We start from the raw sequence: 17,819 nt of genomic DNA, 5'->3' as shown, positions 1-17,819 counted from the left end.
CTGCCTGAGCTGGAGGTTGGATTAGAAGACTTCTTCCGACTATGTTATTCTATATTCTAAAATTCAAGCACTTGGCAACCGGCAAGAATAGAATGGAATAGAGTAGAATAGGAGTATAGAATTTAGAATAGGACAGGACAGGACAGGACAGAACAACAGAATAGGAGTAGAATGAATAGAATAGAGTAGAATAGAATAGAATAGAATAGAATAGAATAGAATAGAATAGAATAGAATAGAATAGAATAGAATATAGAATAGAATAGGAGTAGAATTTAGAATAGAATAGGACAGGACAGGACAGGACAGGACAGAATAGGAGTAGAATATAGAATAGAATAGAATAGAAGTAGAAGAATTTAGAATAGAATAGGAGTAGAATATAAAGTAGAATAGAATAGGACAGGACAGGACAGAACAGAACAGAATAGGAGTGGAATATAGAATAGAATAGGAGTAGAATTTAGAATAGAATAGGACAGGACAGAACAGAATAGAATAGGAGTAGAATATAGAATAGAATAGAATAGAATAGAATAGAATAGAATATAGAATAGAATAGAATAGAAGTAGAATTTAGAATAGAAGTAGAATTTAGAATAGAATAGAATGGAACAGAACAGAATAGGAGTAGAATTAGAAGAGAAGAGAAGAGTTGGGAGGGATTTTGGAGGTCTTCTAGTCCAACCCCCTGCTCAGGTAGGAAATCCTATACTATTTCAGGCAAATAGTCCAGACAAATGGTTATAATGGTGGTAGCATCCTGGGATCACGTGATCACCATCACCAAGTTATTCTAAGACTAAGTCTAGCCATTTGCGACCTCCAAACTGCCTTCCGACAAGTAAGTCAATGGGGGCAGCTGGATTCACTTAACGACCACATGCTTCACTTCACAACTGCAGCAATTTCCTTAACAACTGTGGCAAAAAAAAAAAAAGCTTGTAAAATTAGGGTTAGGGGGAAAGTTGGCACAAAGAGGCCTGGTGGCGCAGTGATTCAAGTATGCAGTATTGCAAGCAAACTCTGCCCACAGCCTGGGGTCTGATCCTGAGACGGGGCTCAAGGTTGACTCAGCCTCCCCATCCTTCCATGGTCGGTAAACTGAGGACCCAGATTGTTGGGGGGGACGATATGCAAATAATGCTTCTTACATTGCAAACCACCCAGAGAGTGCTGTAAAGAACTGGTGTGTGTGTGTGTGTGTGTGTGTGTGTGTGTGTGTATTTCTAAATGCTATTGTAAGATTTGGCCGAGTGAAAAAAATGGAACTTTTTGCCAAGTGAGGAAAAAGTGGAACTTGCATTCATCAGTCCATTTTGCTGAGACCAAGCAGGGTCTCAGGGCCCTCACCACCCCTGCCGCCTTCTCTCCTACCCCCCCCCTTTTTTTTACTTCATGCTATTTCTCTTGTGCCTTCTCAGCTGGCATCTGGACTTGCCACGATTGCTCTGAATGGACCTGCAAAGGAAATCTCCTGGACAAGCTTGCTGTTCTCACCACGGGTTACTATGGTTCCCAGCCCAAAAAGCCTATTGGTATGTTTTTGTGGCCAATGGAGGGGGGGGGGGGAGGCTCTGTTTGGAAGCCAAAGAGGGTTTTTTTCCCCTCCTCCCCTTAATACTATCAAAGCCGAAAGCCTCATTTGTATTCTCCTTACATCCTCAAGAGAGTTGACGCTAAAATCTGTAAGGAGGAGAAAATGAGCTTTGGCACAGCTTCGAGAACTTTTTTTCTCCCAAATGTGTTTCTTTGAGATGTTCTCTCCATCAGCTGCCTGTTTTATTTATAGTATTTGGTGTCCAGTATGTGTGTGTGTGAAAAAGAAATCACTCCTGTGGAACTGGAGAGAATTGTAGGACCTTTTCATAGTTAATTGATGGGGAAATGAATGAATCTTTTATGCTTTAGGATTTGGAGGTTTTTTTTTTTTTTTTTGAAGCCTAGTAGAGCCTTCCATATTGTTTCTCTGACAGAAGAAGAGCGGGAAAAAATAGAATAATGGAAGTCTCTAGCAAAAGAACTTCCTATATCAGTCCATAAATAAATCAGTTCCTTTATTAGTTCATCCTGGCAAAAATTCTCTGGTCTCTTTTTTTAAAAAAATGCAAGAAATTCCCCCTTTTTTGCACAAAACAGAGTGCAAAATGTGTTCTAACACCTTGTGCAGAATTGCTGAAAAATTCAGGCAGGTTGGATGAAATTATAGAGCAGGCTAACAGACCCCCATAAAGATGATGTGGCAGAGCTCACATTAGTAGGAATCTGGGAGGTTGAAAAACAGCATATTAAAAAAAAACCATATAAACGGTTGTACAAAAAGCAGAGTTTTCTACAGGAATGGTATTATTCCATTATTCCATATCTGCTGAATAGAACGCTGCATTGGCGACAGGAAGGGCATCTGGCCAGTAAACACTCAGGTCCATTCAGTTGCCCAGACTCCACCCCGCAAGGGATTACGGGATCATTAAATGGAGATGATGATGGTATTATTCCATCCTTCTCCAAATGGTATGACTCCACCCTTCATTCTTTGCAGGTGGAGATGCTAGGCTGACAGTCTTCTTCCTCCTTCCTATCTCCTCAGGAAAGTGCAGTCATGGTGGGAGGTTTGATGAGAGCCGCCATCAAGAACCACGAGGCGGCATCAATAAGGACAGCACCTCCCTGTTCTTCTCACCTCACCATTACCTGCACCAGAAGGCAGCTAGGCTGGCCCTGGAGGCCTCCATACACTTTCTGGAGAAGATGTGGCGAGAAATAGGGAACAGGCAATTTATGAGGTAATCTGGACCATTCTTTTAAGGTTCTTACAGTTAACTGTCAGCTGTGGATATGGGGATTGGCCGTAGATAGTTCCAGAGGCATTTTTCCGAAGTGTTCAGAATTTCCTCCGATCATTAGTCCTGAAATTAGGTATAGGACCATTTTACACTCCAATTGAGGCAGATTAGAAGAGTGATGCAATGGCCTAGAGCATGGGTCTTCAACCTCGGCAACTTTAAGACTTGTGGACTTCAACTCCCAGAATTCCTCAGCCAGCAAAGCTAGCTGAGGAATTCTAGGAGTTGAAGTCCACAAGTCTTAAAGTTGCCAAGATTGAAGACCTCTGGCCTAGAGATGGACCTCTCACAAGAATCAGGAAGCTGTGAGTTTGGTCATAGATAGAGGCAGATATTTCTCTCTCTGGGCACGATGAGAATATATCTGTTGAATATAACACCACATTGGTGACAGGAAGGGCATCCGGCCAGTAAACACTCAACTCCATTCAGTTGCCCAGACTCTACCCGACTAGGGATTATGGGGTCATTAAAAGATGATGATTGAGGCAGATTAGAAATATCATAAATTGTTAAATTTATATGCTGCCCATCTCAGAATCGAGCGACTCTAAAGAAATTAAAAGACCACACCTATCTCTCTTGTGGTAAGCAGCATTATGTAAAGTGGCTGAAAAGCAATAGGGAAGAGCAAGCCAAAGAAATTACAGATGAGGGGAAAAGAAGAAGAAAAACATAGTTAAAACTAGTTTTCATCAACCTCATTTAGCCATACCTTTCCATCTTTGCCAATTATCCTTGCTTCTACTAAATACTGATTGATGCTTTGCTTTTTGATCATTGTTAAATTTCTCATCTCTTTCTTTTTGAGGATCTCGCCACCTCATCATGTTTCTCATCTCCTTCCTCACAACCCTTTAACTATTCTTTTACTTGTTTGTTCTGTGTTTTAATTCTCTATTTGCTTTCTCTATATGACTGAACCACATCAATGATTCTCTTTCATCCTTGCTTTTGTATGAATCCACATTCTTTCATCACTCCTTCATTTTTGAGCCTTTCTCTTCTCGTTTCATTAAGCACATTTCTTAACTACCCCTTTCCCATCACATTCAAATTACTTTCTCCTGTCAACATCAATTTTCATTTACGCATAACAAAGCAAGCAGAAGCGTCCTTTTTATATGCAGCCATCTCGGCTTCTTTAAACAAACATTAATTACTCACATTTTCAGTTGTCATGACAATCATTAATTCCTTATGATAGGCCACATGCTGCCTAATACTCTGAAAAATGTCCCTATTCATCAATTCCATATAATTGTGATATAAGCCCATCTGGATGTTCAGGATATTAATTTTCAGATGACTTATCTTCCTTGCACTGTACATTTAACAGTTGCTATAAATCAATAGAGATAACAGCCAACAAGATAGCATCAATATACTCACATACAGTACATGTTGCATTTTAAAATGTATATTAATATTAATTTTTATTAAGTGTTACTACAAAATATAGAAAAATGAATGTAAACTAATAAAGAGCAGAAGCAGGAAAGGAAAAAAAAACAGAAGAAAAAGGAAAGGAAAGGAAAGGAAAGGAAAAGAGGGAGGAAGAGAGGGAGAGAGAAAGAAAGAAAAAGAGAAAGAAAAGAGAAAAGGAAGGAAGGAAGGAAAAAGAAGGAAGGAAGAAAGGAAGGAAGGAAGGAAAGAAAGAAAGAAAGAAAGAAAGAAAGAAAGAAAGAAAGAAAGAAAGAAAGAGGAAGAAAGGAAGGAAAAGGAAGGAGAAAGAAAGAAGAAAGAAAAGGAAGGATGGAAGAAAGGGGAAAGAGAGAGAGAGAAAGAAGAGAGAGAGAGCAAATGTGAAGGCCTTCTCCCTGTATGTTTCCATAATTCCACACTGGTTCATTACACTAAGCCACGCTTGGTTGTATAAAGCACAATTGATTGTTTTTGCATAGCCTGGTACGCCGTAATCCTTATTTTACAGACCAGAAGGACTAAGCTTACTTAACATGTTAAGCCTACATAACATGCTAAGCCAGCCCCAAATAAACCACATCATCTCTTAGCATCAGGTATGAATCTGTCCTAAAGAATAATTTATTAAATCACAATTCACACTACATTTTGTTTGAAGGTTGCTGGATATCAGCTCAACCACAGGCCTGAGTTTCGTTGTGGACACCACTGGAAGTATGGGGGAAGAGATCAGCGCTGCTAAGTTTCAGGCACGGGAGATCATCGAGCAGCGCCAAGGCACCCCTCTACAACCAGATTTTTACCTCTTGGTGCCTTTCCATGATCCCGGTAAGATTATTGACATAGTCTCTTTTTTAGTTGCATTTCATTTTTTTTTATTACTATTGCTTGCTTGTTAACTTTGTCCCCAGCTTTACAAAGTGGAACAGTAGAAAGCTGGGGACAAAGTTAACATTTCTCACCTGAGCTTCCCTGATTTTTAGATCATTAAGTAGAATACAAAGTTAAAAGTAGGGGTGGGAGGCAAATATTTTTACTACCAGTTCTGTGGGTGTGGCTAGATGGGAGTGGCCATGTGACTGGGTGGGCATGGCTTCTTCTCTTTTTTTTTTTTTTGCAGCACCCCTCCCCCAGGGCTCCAATTTTTTTTTGCCTCCTGGGCCTCAGGAAACCTCCTAGGAGGCCATTTTTGCTACCAGGAGGCTTCCTGAGGCCCAGGAGGCAAAAATGGAGCGCTGGGGTGGGCACACATCAAACCCACCCACCCACCCCTGCGCTCCATTTTTTTGCCTCCTGGGCCTCAGGGAAGCCTCCTGGGCGAAGCAGTAAGACAGCGAGGGGGATCCTGGCACAGCTGATCATCGGATCAGCTGATCGTCGGGAGGAAGGAAAAAAAAGAAATACTGGTTCAGCTACCTGGCGAATCGGTAGCTGTTTTTTCTACTAGTGGTTCAGCCAAACCGTAGCATTTTTTACTACCGGTTCACTTGAACCGATCCGAACCAGTAGAATACCACCACCGGTTAAAAGTGAAGAATACAAAATAAATAAAACTTACAATGAGACACGTTGAGACAAATAGGGAAGCTTTGGGTGTTGGCAGAACAGAAAGTGGGCTCTGTCCCAATGATCTAAAAATTCAGGGAAGCTCATGTGAGAAAATTGTGTGTGTGTGTGTGTGTGTGTGTGTGGTGGGAGTTTCCCTGAAAGATTCTAATTCAGAGTTTCTCAGTAAAAACTTTGTAACGCCAATGGTAATAATATTAATAGCAATAAATCACTGTAAACATCAGGATAAGAATTGCAATTCTAAAATGGTTTTCTAAAACGTCTTGGAAAATATAAGAGTTTTCACCTAGTACTGGATAGTTGTAGGGGTGTTTTTCTGCAGGGGACATTCAAGCAATGCTGCATATACTAAAATACTAAGAAACAATATGAGATGTTTTGAGAATTAGCCATTACTCTCCCTCTCTCTCTTTCTCCTTCTCTCTTCCTCTTCCTCTCCCCCCATCTCTCTTGCTTTCTCTGCCTCCTCTCTCTCTGTCTTGCTTTCTTCCTCTCTCCCTCTTCCTTTCTCTCTCCTTCTGTCCCCTCTCTCTCCGTTTCTCTTTCCTTCTTTCTCTCTCTCCTTTCCTTTCCCTCTCCCCTTTTCTCTCTCTCTCTCTCTTGCTCTATCCCTCTTCCTTTCTCTCTCCCTCTCTCTCTCTTTTATTTCACTCTCCCTCTCTCTTTCACTGTCCCTCTCTCTCTGTTCCTGTTTCTTTCCTTTCCTCCGCTCTCTCCCTGTTACTATCTCTCTCCCTCTCTCCTTTCCCTTTTTATTTCTCTATCTCTTTCCCTCCCTCTCTCTCTTTCTCTTCTAGGTTTTGGACCAGTCAGTAAGACCAGTGACCCTGAAGAATTTTGGAAAGTCTTAAACACCATCAGCCCATTGGGTGGTGGAGATGAGCCTGAAATGTGTCTGTCAGCCCTGGAGGTAGCACTCATGAAACATCTTTTATTGCTGCATAATTTTATAGACCAGAAGTTCTCAAACTGTGATCCATGCAAATTCTATTGAAAAAAACCAGAGAAAGATTAGGAAAAACAAAACAAAAAACCAAAATATTGGATCTCTACTTGACTGATGGATTTCTGAGGATGGACTTATGAAGCTATTTTGACCAGGACTGGATTATTAAATGCACAGTAAAAAAAGAGAGATCCAACCTAGAAGTAAGGAGAAATTTCTTGATAGTGAGAAAAAATAATCGATGGAAGAGCTTATCTCCTGGAGTTGTGGGTGTTCCATCACTGGAGGTTTTCAAAAATAGACTGGACAGCCATTTGATTGGGATGGTATAAGGCAGGCCAAATGTGTCACGTGCTGGCCACGCCCACTCCCTTTTTAGCAAAGGGGGGGGGAGTCGCAACTTATCACGTGACAACACGAGTTTGACACCCCTGGTATAAGGTTTCCAGCGGGGGTTGGACTCAAAAAGGTCTCCAAGCCTTCCAGTCTGATGACTTTATGATTCTAAAAATCCTCACTGGATGAGTGTGCCCTTTCTATAGTGTAATTGAGGTGCAATCTATTCTCTTCCAAAAAAGAAAAAGAAAAAAAGACAGCAGCTGAAATAGCTTTTCCAATAGCTGATCAAGGGAGAGATCTTGATTTTCATAATGTTTGGTTGATGATTGATGGATTGATTGTGCACCTTGATATTGACTGCCAGCAATCACATAGATAGGCTTTCTCCAGGAAGGATCTGTTTCCAACCTGACCTTGAAATCTCTCATTGATGTACCCATCATCAGGCTAATGAAGTTCATGTACTTTGCTGCTGGTTGTCCTTTACCTTTTCTTTCTACCAACAACGTCAAGCATATTCTTTTTAAAAAATGTTATCTGCCACTGTAGCAGTCTTCTAATACCTAAAGGGCTGCCCCAAAGGAGAAGGGGGTCAACCTATTCTCCAAGCACCTGGAGTAAGAAGCAGGCCAGGAAGCAAGAGGTGGAAACTAATCGAGGAGAGAAGCAGCTTAGAACTAAGGAGAAATTTCCTGACAGATAGAACAATGAATCAGTGGAACAACTTGCCTTCAGAAGTTGTGAATGCTCCAACACTGGAGATTTTCAAGAAGAGATCGGACAACTATTTGTTTGAAATGGGATAGAGCAGGGGTGTCATACTCAAGGCCTGTGGGATGGATCCAGCCTACGGGGTGCTTAGATCTGTGTTATGGTTTGCTAGCAGCAGGTGCGGACAGCTGAGGTCTCGGAGAGCGAGGACTCAGATGAGGGGCCAGGACCATCAGGGAGTGGAATGCTGCCTTCAGAGATTGTGGAGGCTGGCAGCAGTGATGAGGAGGTCCCCGAGGAGCCTGTGCCCAGTGCTGCTCGAAGGAAAGAGCAGCTGCAGCAGCACGGGCAGCTCAGGAGTAAGGCTGCAAGGTGATGGTCCCTCCCTTAAGAGATAAAAGCCAGCCTGAGAGACTGGGATTCTTTGCAGGAAGCAAAGAAGTTCTTGTACGTCAAACCTTGTGGAAGTTTGGACTATCTGCGTTTGTGTTTGAAGACTTTTTCTTTGGAATATTTCTTGGCAACTTAATGTAGTGCTTTTGGCAGCCTTGCACAGCCTTGGTAAGGCTCATTCTTATCAGAGTTTTAATAGCTTTTCACCGTAAATTAATGGAATTCGCAAAGAAGCATTAAAAGGTTTTGCTTTTATCTCTGTTTGGTGTTTGTTTACTTGGAACAAAGTTTGGGTCAGAACAATCTGGCCCGCGCGGCTTCCCTGGAAATAGTGAAGGATTGGCCTGCGATGCCTCTGCCAGTAAAAACTGAGCATGTGAGGGCCATGCGTGGCCCTCCCGAGCTCTGTTTTCATTGGGGCAGAAGGTTGCAGGAGGCCATCCCAGCTGAAAACGGAGCTCGTGAGGGCTGCGTGTGCCACCCCCTTGAGCTCTCTTTTCACTGGCAGAGGATTGCAGGAGGCTATTGCAGCCGAAAACAGAGCTCGGGAGCCCATTATCGCTAGCAGAGCGCTCACAGGCGTGTCCCAACACAGGTGGCATCATGCTCGCCTCACCAACCCTGGCCACGCCAAACACGCCCCCCCCAGGTCCTCCCGAGGTCAGACACAACCCTGATGTGGCCCTCAATGAAATCGAGTTTGACACCCCTGGTATAGAGTCTCGCACTTGAGAGGTGGGTTGGACCAGAAGACGTCCAAGATCACTTCCAACTGTTATTCTATTCTGATAAATGTCATGTTCAGGGGATGTATATGAATCTTCCTTGTCTTTCTCTCTCTCTCTCTGTTTTTTTTAACTTAGCTTGCCCTCCAGAACTCACCACCCTATTCCGAGATCTTTGTCTTCACTGATGCATCTGCTAAAGATGCTCACCTGAAGAACAGCGTGGAATCCCTAATTCAGGAAAAGAAGTGCAAGGTCAGCTGTGCCTCTTCCTTTTATCAAACAATTTCCTTTTGGAGATATTTCTTTCCAGTTGTATAGTATGCCAGTGCAAAATATGCCAGCCTCTTCCTCCCAGCATCCCACTACATCCAGGCACTGGGTGGGGGTCAGACGCTGTGGCTAATAAACCACCGGCTGGGGAATTCTGGGAGTTGAAGTCCACACAGCTTCAAGTTTCCTGTCAACTCATAAAACATTCCTACGCCTGTTTTACAGTTGCCATGAACAGAAAGGGGGAGGGGAAGAAATTGCAGCCGTTTGGAACCGAAAGCGCATTCCATTCTTATCTTGCAAAGATTATAACCAAGCGACTGGAATTTCTGCTGTGCAGATCTCTAATTGGAGAACGTGATTGATGACTCTTGGCTATGAACGTGTTTCACTGGAGAATATAAATTATGATACACCCAGAGGGTGTGGGGGCAAACCAGGGTCAAGGGTGACAGTGAATTATGTATCTCAGAATCGGATGCATGCAGGTTATGCTGATATGTTTGCTCCTAATAAATTCTTTTAAGTTTTTGAAGTTTGGCTCGAGGCTCATGATTTAATTAGGGCAACTGCCGGAATCCTGACATTGCCGATATTGAGAAACACGGTATTAGCACATCATAGTGAGATTTGTAGCAGATGCTGCTGGATGGATTTAAGATTGGGAAGAACAGGATTCAAATTCATCCTCAGGCCTTCTGGGGCCAATGAGAACCTTTCAGCCCCATCTTAACTGACAAGAGGGCAATTCTGAGAAACCAATTGGAGGAGAAGATGTATGTCACCTTGAACTCCCTAACAGAAAGGTTGCAGGTGTCAAGGGTCCAAGTAATCCACCCATAACAAACAGAACTCTGAGGCAGGTAGGTTCCTCAAAGCATAGTTTTATTCAACATACAATATCACATTGGCACAGGCTGGTGAAAACTGAAAATCTTATGACTAAAGGAAAGCAAAAACCAATAAATACTATATCTAAATGGTATATTGTGTCTCCAGCTGCCATTTCCAAGCACGTTTGCATTTTCATACAAAATCGAGCCACGTTTCTAAACTCTTTGGATGCAGCATATTTAGAATATTCTGCATTCTGGATCCTAAGCCTGGGGTTCTTTCTTTCTCAATATCAGGTAACCTTCCTAATCACAGAAGACCCATCCAAGACTCGAAAGAAGCGGGAAACGCTTGCCCCAAACCGATTTGACTTGTACGTTCAGTTAGCTGAGAGTTCTGGAGGCCAGATTATATTCACAGACAACGATAATATCCGGCAGATGGCTGAGATTATTGGCGAATCCAGATTATCTTCGGTAATGGCAAGGTGCATGTGTGTATATGTATACATAGATCATACAGGTCAGGAAGGTAACAACCATAATTGGAACCACAATTTCTATTACTTATTAAGGTCATTGTTAATGAATGAATGAATGAATTCTTTATTGGCCAAGTATGATTGGATACACAAGGAATTTGTCTTGGTGCATATGCTCTCAGTGTACATAAAAAGAAAAGATACTTTTGTTAAGAATCATAAGGTGCAACACTTAATGATAGTCATAGGGTACAAATAAGCAATCAAATCATACTAGGAAACTGTCAATATACATCGTAAGGATACAGGCGACAAAGTTAAAGTCATACAGTCACAAGTGGGAGGGGATGGGTGGAGAAGAGTGATGAGAAGATCAATAGTAATAGTAGTGCAGACTTTGTAAATAGTTGGACAGTGTTGAGGGAATTATTTGTTTAGCAGAGTGATGGCGTTCAGGAAAAATCTGTCCTTGTGTCTAGTTGTTCTGGTGTGCAGTGCTCTCTAGCATGATCTATACAAGTGATCTTACAACCTTTTTTTGCTGTGGTTGCTAAACAAATCACTTCAGTTGTTAAGCCAATCTGGCTTCCCCATTGGCTTTTCTTGTCAGAAGGTCGCAAAAAATGATCACATGATTTTGGGACATTGTCACCATCATGATTACATGCCAGTTGCCAAGCATCACATGATCATGAGAATGCTGCAACGATCATAAGTGTGAAAAGTAGTCGTAAGTCACAAGCAACCAGTTTTCAACTCGAAAATATTTCACTGATCTTTTTGAGTTGCCAGCAGAAAGCGGGGGCGGGGGGGAGTAGTGCATTCCTTAGATAATTTCTAGGCGACCGAAGTTTCTGGTGTGCAAGATTATTACTGGAGAGCATGATTGATGACTCTTGGCTATGGATGTGTCCCATTGGAGAATAAACATCCAGGGGGTGGGGGAAGACCAGGGTCAAGGGTGAAATGAGTGATGTGTCTCAGAGTCAGCTGCACCTAGGCAGCACCGCCATGTTCTAATAAATCTGCCTAATAAATCTAATAAATAAATAATAAATAATAATAAATACATCTTCTTTAAACATCTGAGAGATGCGGCTAGAAACTCATTATATAAATGGGGGTGGAGGCTAGAGCCCTGACACCGTTTTTCATATATGGTTTTTGTCTCCAGGCCTTTAATCCTCTTAGTTGCTCTTCTTTGCACTTTTTTTTCCAAAGCCTTTTTTTGTAATGTGGTGATCAAAACTGGATGCAGGATTCCCGGTGTGGACTGTGGTAACCTGAGGGCTACCTGTATTATATTTTTCTAGGTGACTCTCTTTCGCTACCACAAAGGAAACATCTTGAGACCTAAAGGGACTCAGCGTAGGTCAAAGAAGCAAGCTCCCCAGTTGGCAAACCACCAGTTCTGGATTGACAGTTTGGTGGACCGCGTGGTGGTGACCATCCAAGGTTCCGTGGATTTCTTTGAAATAAGGGATCCAACAGGTAGCCATCTATATTCCCTCTTATAGTGATTTGTTTTCTTGTTTTAGATCTTGTACTTAAAAAAAAAATGCTTTTATACTAATTGCAAATAGTTTCTTTTTCTTAATTTGGGGGTGGGTGGGATGACTGTATGGTTAAAACTTTGGATTAACAATGGGGAGATCAGCTTACTCTCATCCGTGGAAGTTCTATGGGATACTTTGAGAAGTTGGGTTTTTTTTTTCTTCTCAGGGTGGTTGGGGGAAAAATAAGAGCAGAAAGCACTATATATTTCATCTTAAGTCATGTACAAAACTGTGAGTTATTGGAAAAGGTAAAAGTTCCCCTCGCACATACGTGCTAGTTGTTTCCGGCTCTAGGAGGCAGTGTTCATCTCCATTTCAAGGCTGAAGAGTCACGCTGTCTGAAGACGTCTCTGTGGTCATGTTGCCGGCATGACTGAATGCCCGAAGGCACACAGAACATTGTTACCTTCCCACCAAAGGGGTCCCTATTTTTCTACTGCATTTTTACATGCTTTCGAACTGCTAAGTTGGCAGAAGCTAGGACAAGTAACAGGAGCTCACTCCATTACACGGCACTAGGGATTCGAACCACCGAACTGCCGATCTTTCTGATCGACAAGCTCAGCGTCTTACCACTGAGCCACTGTGTCCCTTGAGTATATAGGTAGTCATCTACTAATGACCTGTTGCTTAGCAACCATTTGAAGTTATGATAGACCCTGAAAAAAACTACTTACAATAGGATTCAAAGTTTCAGTGGCCACACCCCCATTACCACATCACATGTTAGGTGCTTGGTAATTGCCTCATATTTATGCTTGTTTGCATCATACTCAGTCACATGACGACATTTTGGCATTTACTTCCACTTTGTGGCAGAACCAGACCTTGGATTTTCTTAATGATTGCAGCGAAAAATGGATTGGTTTAATGATCGCAGCGTTCATTTTTTGACTGGAGCAAAAAATGCTTTACTCAAAAAATTTAGTCGGGCAAGTGGGTGATCTGTTTTATGACCATTGTGACTTACAACCATAATCAGCAGGCTCCGTTACTGCCATAAATCGAGGACTACCCATATAGTATCTAACAAATGAATACTTATTTGTATTCATGACAATTAAAAAAAATACTCTTGGTGTTATGTCCTGAGGACTCAAGGAGTTCTCACTCAGGTCCACTCACTTTGTGTGGGCGTTATTCCCCCATTCCCATTGGTCGGTTCTCCCCAGCAGCCAGCTATAAAAGCAGGCTGCGGGGTCCAACTGGCTGCTGATTGCTGCGAGCCAGTTCCAGGCTTGGCAAGCACGGTCAGCCCTTTATTTGTAAAATAAAGTACTGTTGCACTCATGCTCTGGTTCAGCCTCTCATTGCTCAAACTTAACACTTGGTAACTTACATAGAATAAATAACACAGTTTTAATATTCACAGTACAGACCACAAAACTGACAGACTTAAAAAATTATAATACTGAACAATGTAAGAAAAAAACATAAGGGATAATTTAAGAGTTGGAGATAAAAATAAGGCCATGTCAAATCAGGGACAGGAAGTTTTTAACAAGAGACTGGACAGCCACTTGTCTGAAACAGTATAGAGTCTCCTGCTCAAGCAGGGTAGAAGGTCCCTTCCAACTCTATTGTTCTATGTTCTCACTTGATTTTTTTAACCATTTTTGAAAAATTGACAAAATGGTGGATCAACCTAATTTTCAAAGAGAGACTATTCCACAATGCTATTATGGAGAAGCATAGGACATAGAACAACGAAGTTGGAAGGGACCTTATTATAGTCCAACCCTCTCCTCAAATAGAAGACACTATACCAGTTCAGTCTCTTTTTAAAAGCCTCTAGTGATGGAGCACTGTTCTGACCCAAGCCTCGTTCAAAGCAAATAAACACCAAACAGATAAAAGCAAAACCTTTTTAATGCTTCTCTGTAAATTCTGTTCATTCACAGTAAAACGCTATTAAAAACGAATTGTCCCAGATAAGAACAAGCCTTGCCAAGGTTGTACAAGGCTGCCAGGTACACTAGATTAAATTACAAGGAAAAATCAAAACCAAAAGTCTCCAAACACAAAACCAGGACATTCTGAACTTCCACAAGGCTTGAAGTGCAAGAACTTCTTTGCTTCCTGCAAAGAATACCGGTCTCTCAGGCTGGCTTTTATCCCTTAAGGGAGGGGCCATCACCTTGCAGCCTTACTCCCGAGTCACCCATGCTACTGCAGCTGGTCTTTCCTTTGAGCAGCCCTGCGTGCACACGCACTGGGCACAGGCTCCTCAGGGACCTCTTCATCACTGTTGCCAGCCTCCACAAGCTCCGAAGGCAGCACTCCACTCCCTGATGGTCCTGGCCCCATCCCTGCATCACATGCAGGCCCCTCATCTGAGTCCTCGCTCTCCAAGACCTCAGCCATCCACACCTGCTGCCGGCGAACCACAACAAGCACCCACAACGTGCAGAAGCAAACCATTCCACTGGCTTACTCCTCTTCAGGAAATTTCTCCTTAGTTCTAGGTTGGATCTTTCTTTAATGATGTCAGAAATGAGGAATGTGTAGTGATTTATTTCTAATTGGTCTAATTGATTGGGCCAGTTCTGGCTGATTTAGATGGTCCGGCAGGTTTTAGTAGTGAGAACCAGTACAGTACTTGAAATTGAACTTGGAAACCAACTGGTAACCAACACAGGCCTCCAGAACTGGGTTTACATATACCTGGGAATCCAGACTACATTCCACTACAACTGTGGAACACTGCAACCATCCATAAAGTGAAATGTGAGCTGGAAGGTTCCCCCTCAGAACACTGAAATTACAGGTGGCATTTGTCACCAGCAAGGCTAGCTAAGATGTTTAAAAACATGTCCACCAAATGTTGGAAATGTAATCAGATACCGGTTCCTACTATCATATGTAGCCTTGGGACATAGTGGCTCAGTGGCTAAGACTGTGCTTGTCGATCAGAAAGTTCGGCAGTTTGGCAGTTCAAATCCTTAGCGCTGCGTAACAGAGTGAGCTCCCATAATTTGACCCAGCTTCTGCCAACCTAGCAGTTCGAAAGCATGTAAAAATGTATGTAGAAAAATAGGGACCACCATTGGTGGGAAGGTAACAGCGTTCCGTGCGCCTTTGGCGTTTAATCAGGCTGGCCATATGACCACGGAGATGTCTTCAGACAGTGCTGGTTCTTCAGCTTTGTGAGCACTGCCCCCTAGAGCCAGAAACAACTAGCACGTATGTGCAAGGGGAACCTTTACCTTTATTATCATATGTGGTGGACATGCTTTAAGGCAAAAAAAAAATTTGGACAAAAATACATGGTTAGAGAAAATATTAAAGCAACACATAGATTTAAAGCCAGACATATTTTTATTAGGTATAATACCAGAAAAATATGATAAAGGGAACATATATTTAATACTACAAGTCTTGACAGTAGTGAGAATTGAATTTGCACAGCACTGGAAGAATGAGGAAATTCCTAAGGATGAAAATGCAGAAATGGATAGGTTAACACTAAAGATAAAGAAGATAGAATATTTTTTAACATGGGATTTGTTTTATCAATGGTTAGTCAATAGAGGCAGTAATTAGAAGTTGGAAGATTACTACTAGGTATAAGTGAATAACATTATTATTATTACTATTATTATGTACAAGTAAACCGCCCAGACAATACACTGTTTACCAAGCACATTTTTTTTTTGTCAAACATGTACAAGATAACAAGTGTAGGTATGAACATAAATAGGAACAAAGGAAATAAATACAGATAAATGGGGATAGTAGGGCAGGGATGGTAGGCACGCTGGTGCGCTTATGCATGCCCCCTTTAAGGGCCTCTTAAGAATGGGGTGAGGTCCACAGTAGACAGTTTGAGGTTGAATCTGTGAGGGGTTGAGGCTGTAACAACTGAGTTGGGTAGGGCATTCCAGGCGTTGACCACTCTGTTGCTGAAGTTGTATTTTCTGCAATCAAGTTTAAAACGGTTAACCTTGAGTTTGTATTAATTGTTTATTGAATATATGTTAAAGAAAAATGTATAGATAAAATATACTATATATAGGGGTGTGACTTGATTGGGTGGGGGCTTGTCTGTGTTCTGTGTTCTGTGTTCTGATGGGGTGGGGGTGTGTTCTCATTGGTTGGGGTCACACCCCCACTAGCAGTTAAAAGGAAGAAGCAGCTGCAAGCTCACATTACTCTGAGAAGCACAAAGCTGAAAACACAAGCCTGAAGATGTCGAATGAGATTTCGTCGAAACGTTGCCAAGATACTTCCAATTTTACATGGGAGAAAACCTGAATAACCAAAGATCCACATACAAATATATGGAATATATATATAAAAGGAACTTTGAAATGAGGTTGTAAGTACCTTTTGGAAGGTCTATCCTAACTTCAAAAGGTCACTAAATCAGCAGTTGTTAAGCGAGGACTACCTATACTTGAGTTTATTCTTAAATACCACTGATGTTCTTCCCACCCATTTTTTTGTACAGATAGATTCCAAACTGATGCAACAATTCACGGTCCCTTAGCCAAGATCCAGCACATTGGTGGAATTTATAGAGCGTTCCTTTCCGCTCCTGTCTGTCCTGGTGAATGGACTTTGAAACTTCAGTCCAAAGGGCATTATTCGGTGTATATTCAAGGTGAGAAATGGGTTTAAACTAGGTTCTTTGTTCAGTAGGACCAGACTTTCCATGAAGTATAATGACAATAATTTCAGGGTGTAGGTCGTCTCCACCAATATAAAGTTGCGTTAGTTTTTGTCATTCTCAGTGGCCAGGTGCATTTAACAAGTCAATTTGAAAAATTAAGGGTTGGGGGCGAAAAAAAGGGAGGACAGTTGGAGAGTCCTGGTATGTATCATGGGGAAGTCATATTCTGTGTTCTAAAAAAAAAAAAATGAGTGAAGAGAAGTTAGCCTTTTCAGTCTTTAAAAAACTGTACTCTTCAGCTTCCTAATCTGTTGCTGGTCATGGCAATAGAAATAGTACTTAGGCTTTACAGTACTCTCTGAACAATTTAGAATGTCAGCATAATAGCCCCCAACAATCTTGAGTCCTCATTTGACTGACCTCAGAAGAAAGGAAGGCTGAGTCAATTTGAACTCCATCCGGATTGAACTCCAGGCTATGGGGCAGAGTTTGCTTGCAATACTGCATTCTAACCACTGCGCCACCAGGGCTCCGGTGGATCTGGTTTTAAAATATCTGTATGTTTTTCCCAAAGGTGCTTTTTCGGGAGCCAGCTGGACTTTCTTGTTTTTTCTTCTGAAGAAGTTTCCCTTCTCATCCAAGAAGCTTCTTCAGCTCTGACAGGATAGTGAGGAATGGAAGGATTTATACTCCTTGCAGGCAGCTGGTCATTTGCATCCTTTTAGCAGGCGGTTGAAGAACTTGGAGGTTTATCTGTATCCTCGGGGTCACCTGAGTAGTGAAAATGGTTCCTGTAGTCTGAATCTTTTTTTTTGGGGGGGGGGGGTGGAATCCATTTCTACTCCCACACCATTCAAAGGTTGTTCATCCCAAATTGTATAGCTAAAAGTCCTGAGAACATGGATAAACCTCCCAAGTGCTTCAACGACCTCTAAAATGATGCAAATGACCAGCTGTCTGCAAGGAGTATAAATCTTTCCATTCCGCACCATCTTGTCAGAGCTGAAGAAGCTTCTTGGATGAGAAGCGAAATGACTTCAAAGAAGAAACAAGAAAATCCGGTTGCCTCCTGAAAAAAGCACCTTTGGGGCAGCCATGGCCTGGCCGAC

At 42.0% G+C, this 17,819-nt stretch overlaps 1 protein-coding gene across 5 annotated transcripts in view; it reads left to right on the top strand.

Annotated features, from left to right (window-relative positions):
* Positions 1 to 17,819, top strand: part of VWA7 (von Willebrand factor A domain containing 7) — a 48,658-nt gene that overhangs the window by 18,927 nt on the left and 11,912 nt on the right. For all 5 annotated transcript variants that reach the window (XM_087923352.1, XM_087923354.1, XM_087923353.1 and 2 more), the window contains exons 5-12: positions 1,425 to 1,538; positions 2,591 to 2,786; positions 4,930 to 5,099; positions 6,638 to 6,750; positions 9,093 to 9,209; positions 10,358 to 10,537; positions 11,856 to 12,033; positions 16,549 to 16,701. In XM_087923352.1, the coding sequence (XP_087779478.1) occupies positions 1,425 to 1,538; positions 2,591 to 2,786; positions 4,930 to 5,099; positions 6,638 to 6,750; positions 9,093 to 9,209; positions 10,358 to 10,537; positions 11,856 to 12,033; positions 16,549 to 16,701 (1,221 nt within the window). The remainder of the gene's footprint in view (positions 1 to 1,424; positions 1,539 to 2,590; positions 2,787 to 4,929; positions 5,100 to 6,637; positions 6,751 to 9,092; positions 9,210 to 10,357; positions 10,538 to 11,855; positions 12,034 to 16,548; positions 16,702 to 17,819) is intronic.

This window comes from Pseudonaja textilis, chromosome 2, assembly GCF_049901715.1.
Source record: "Pseudonaja textilis isolate UNSWEBS1 chromosome 2, rPseTex1.2, whole genome shotgun sequence".
Taxonomy (NCBI): domain Eukaryota; kingdom Metazoa; phylum Chordata; class Lepidosauria; order Squamata; family Elapidae; genus Pseudonaja; species Pseudonaja textilis.
Note: the sequence above shows the minus strand (reverse complement) of the source record. Positions and strands in the feature narration are given on the sequence as shown.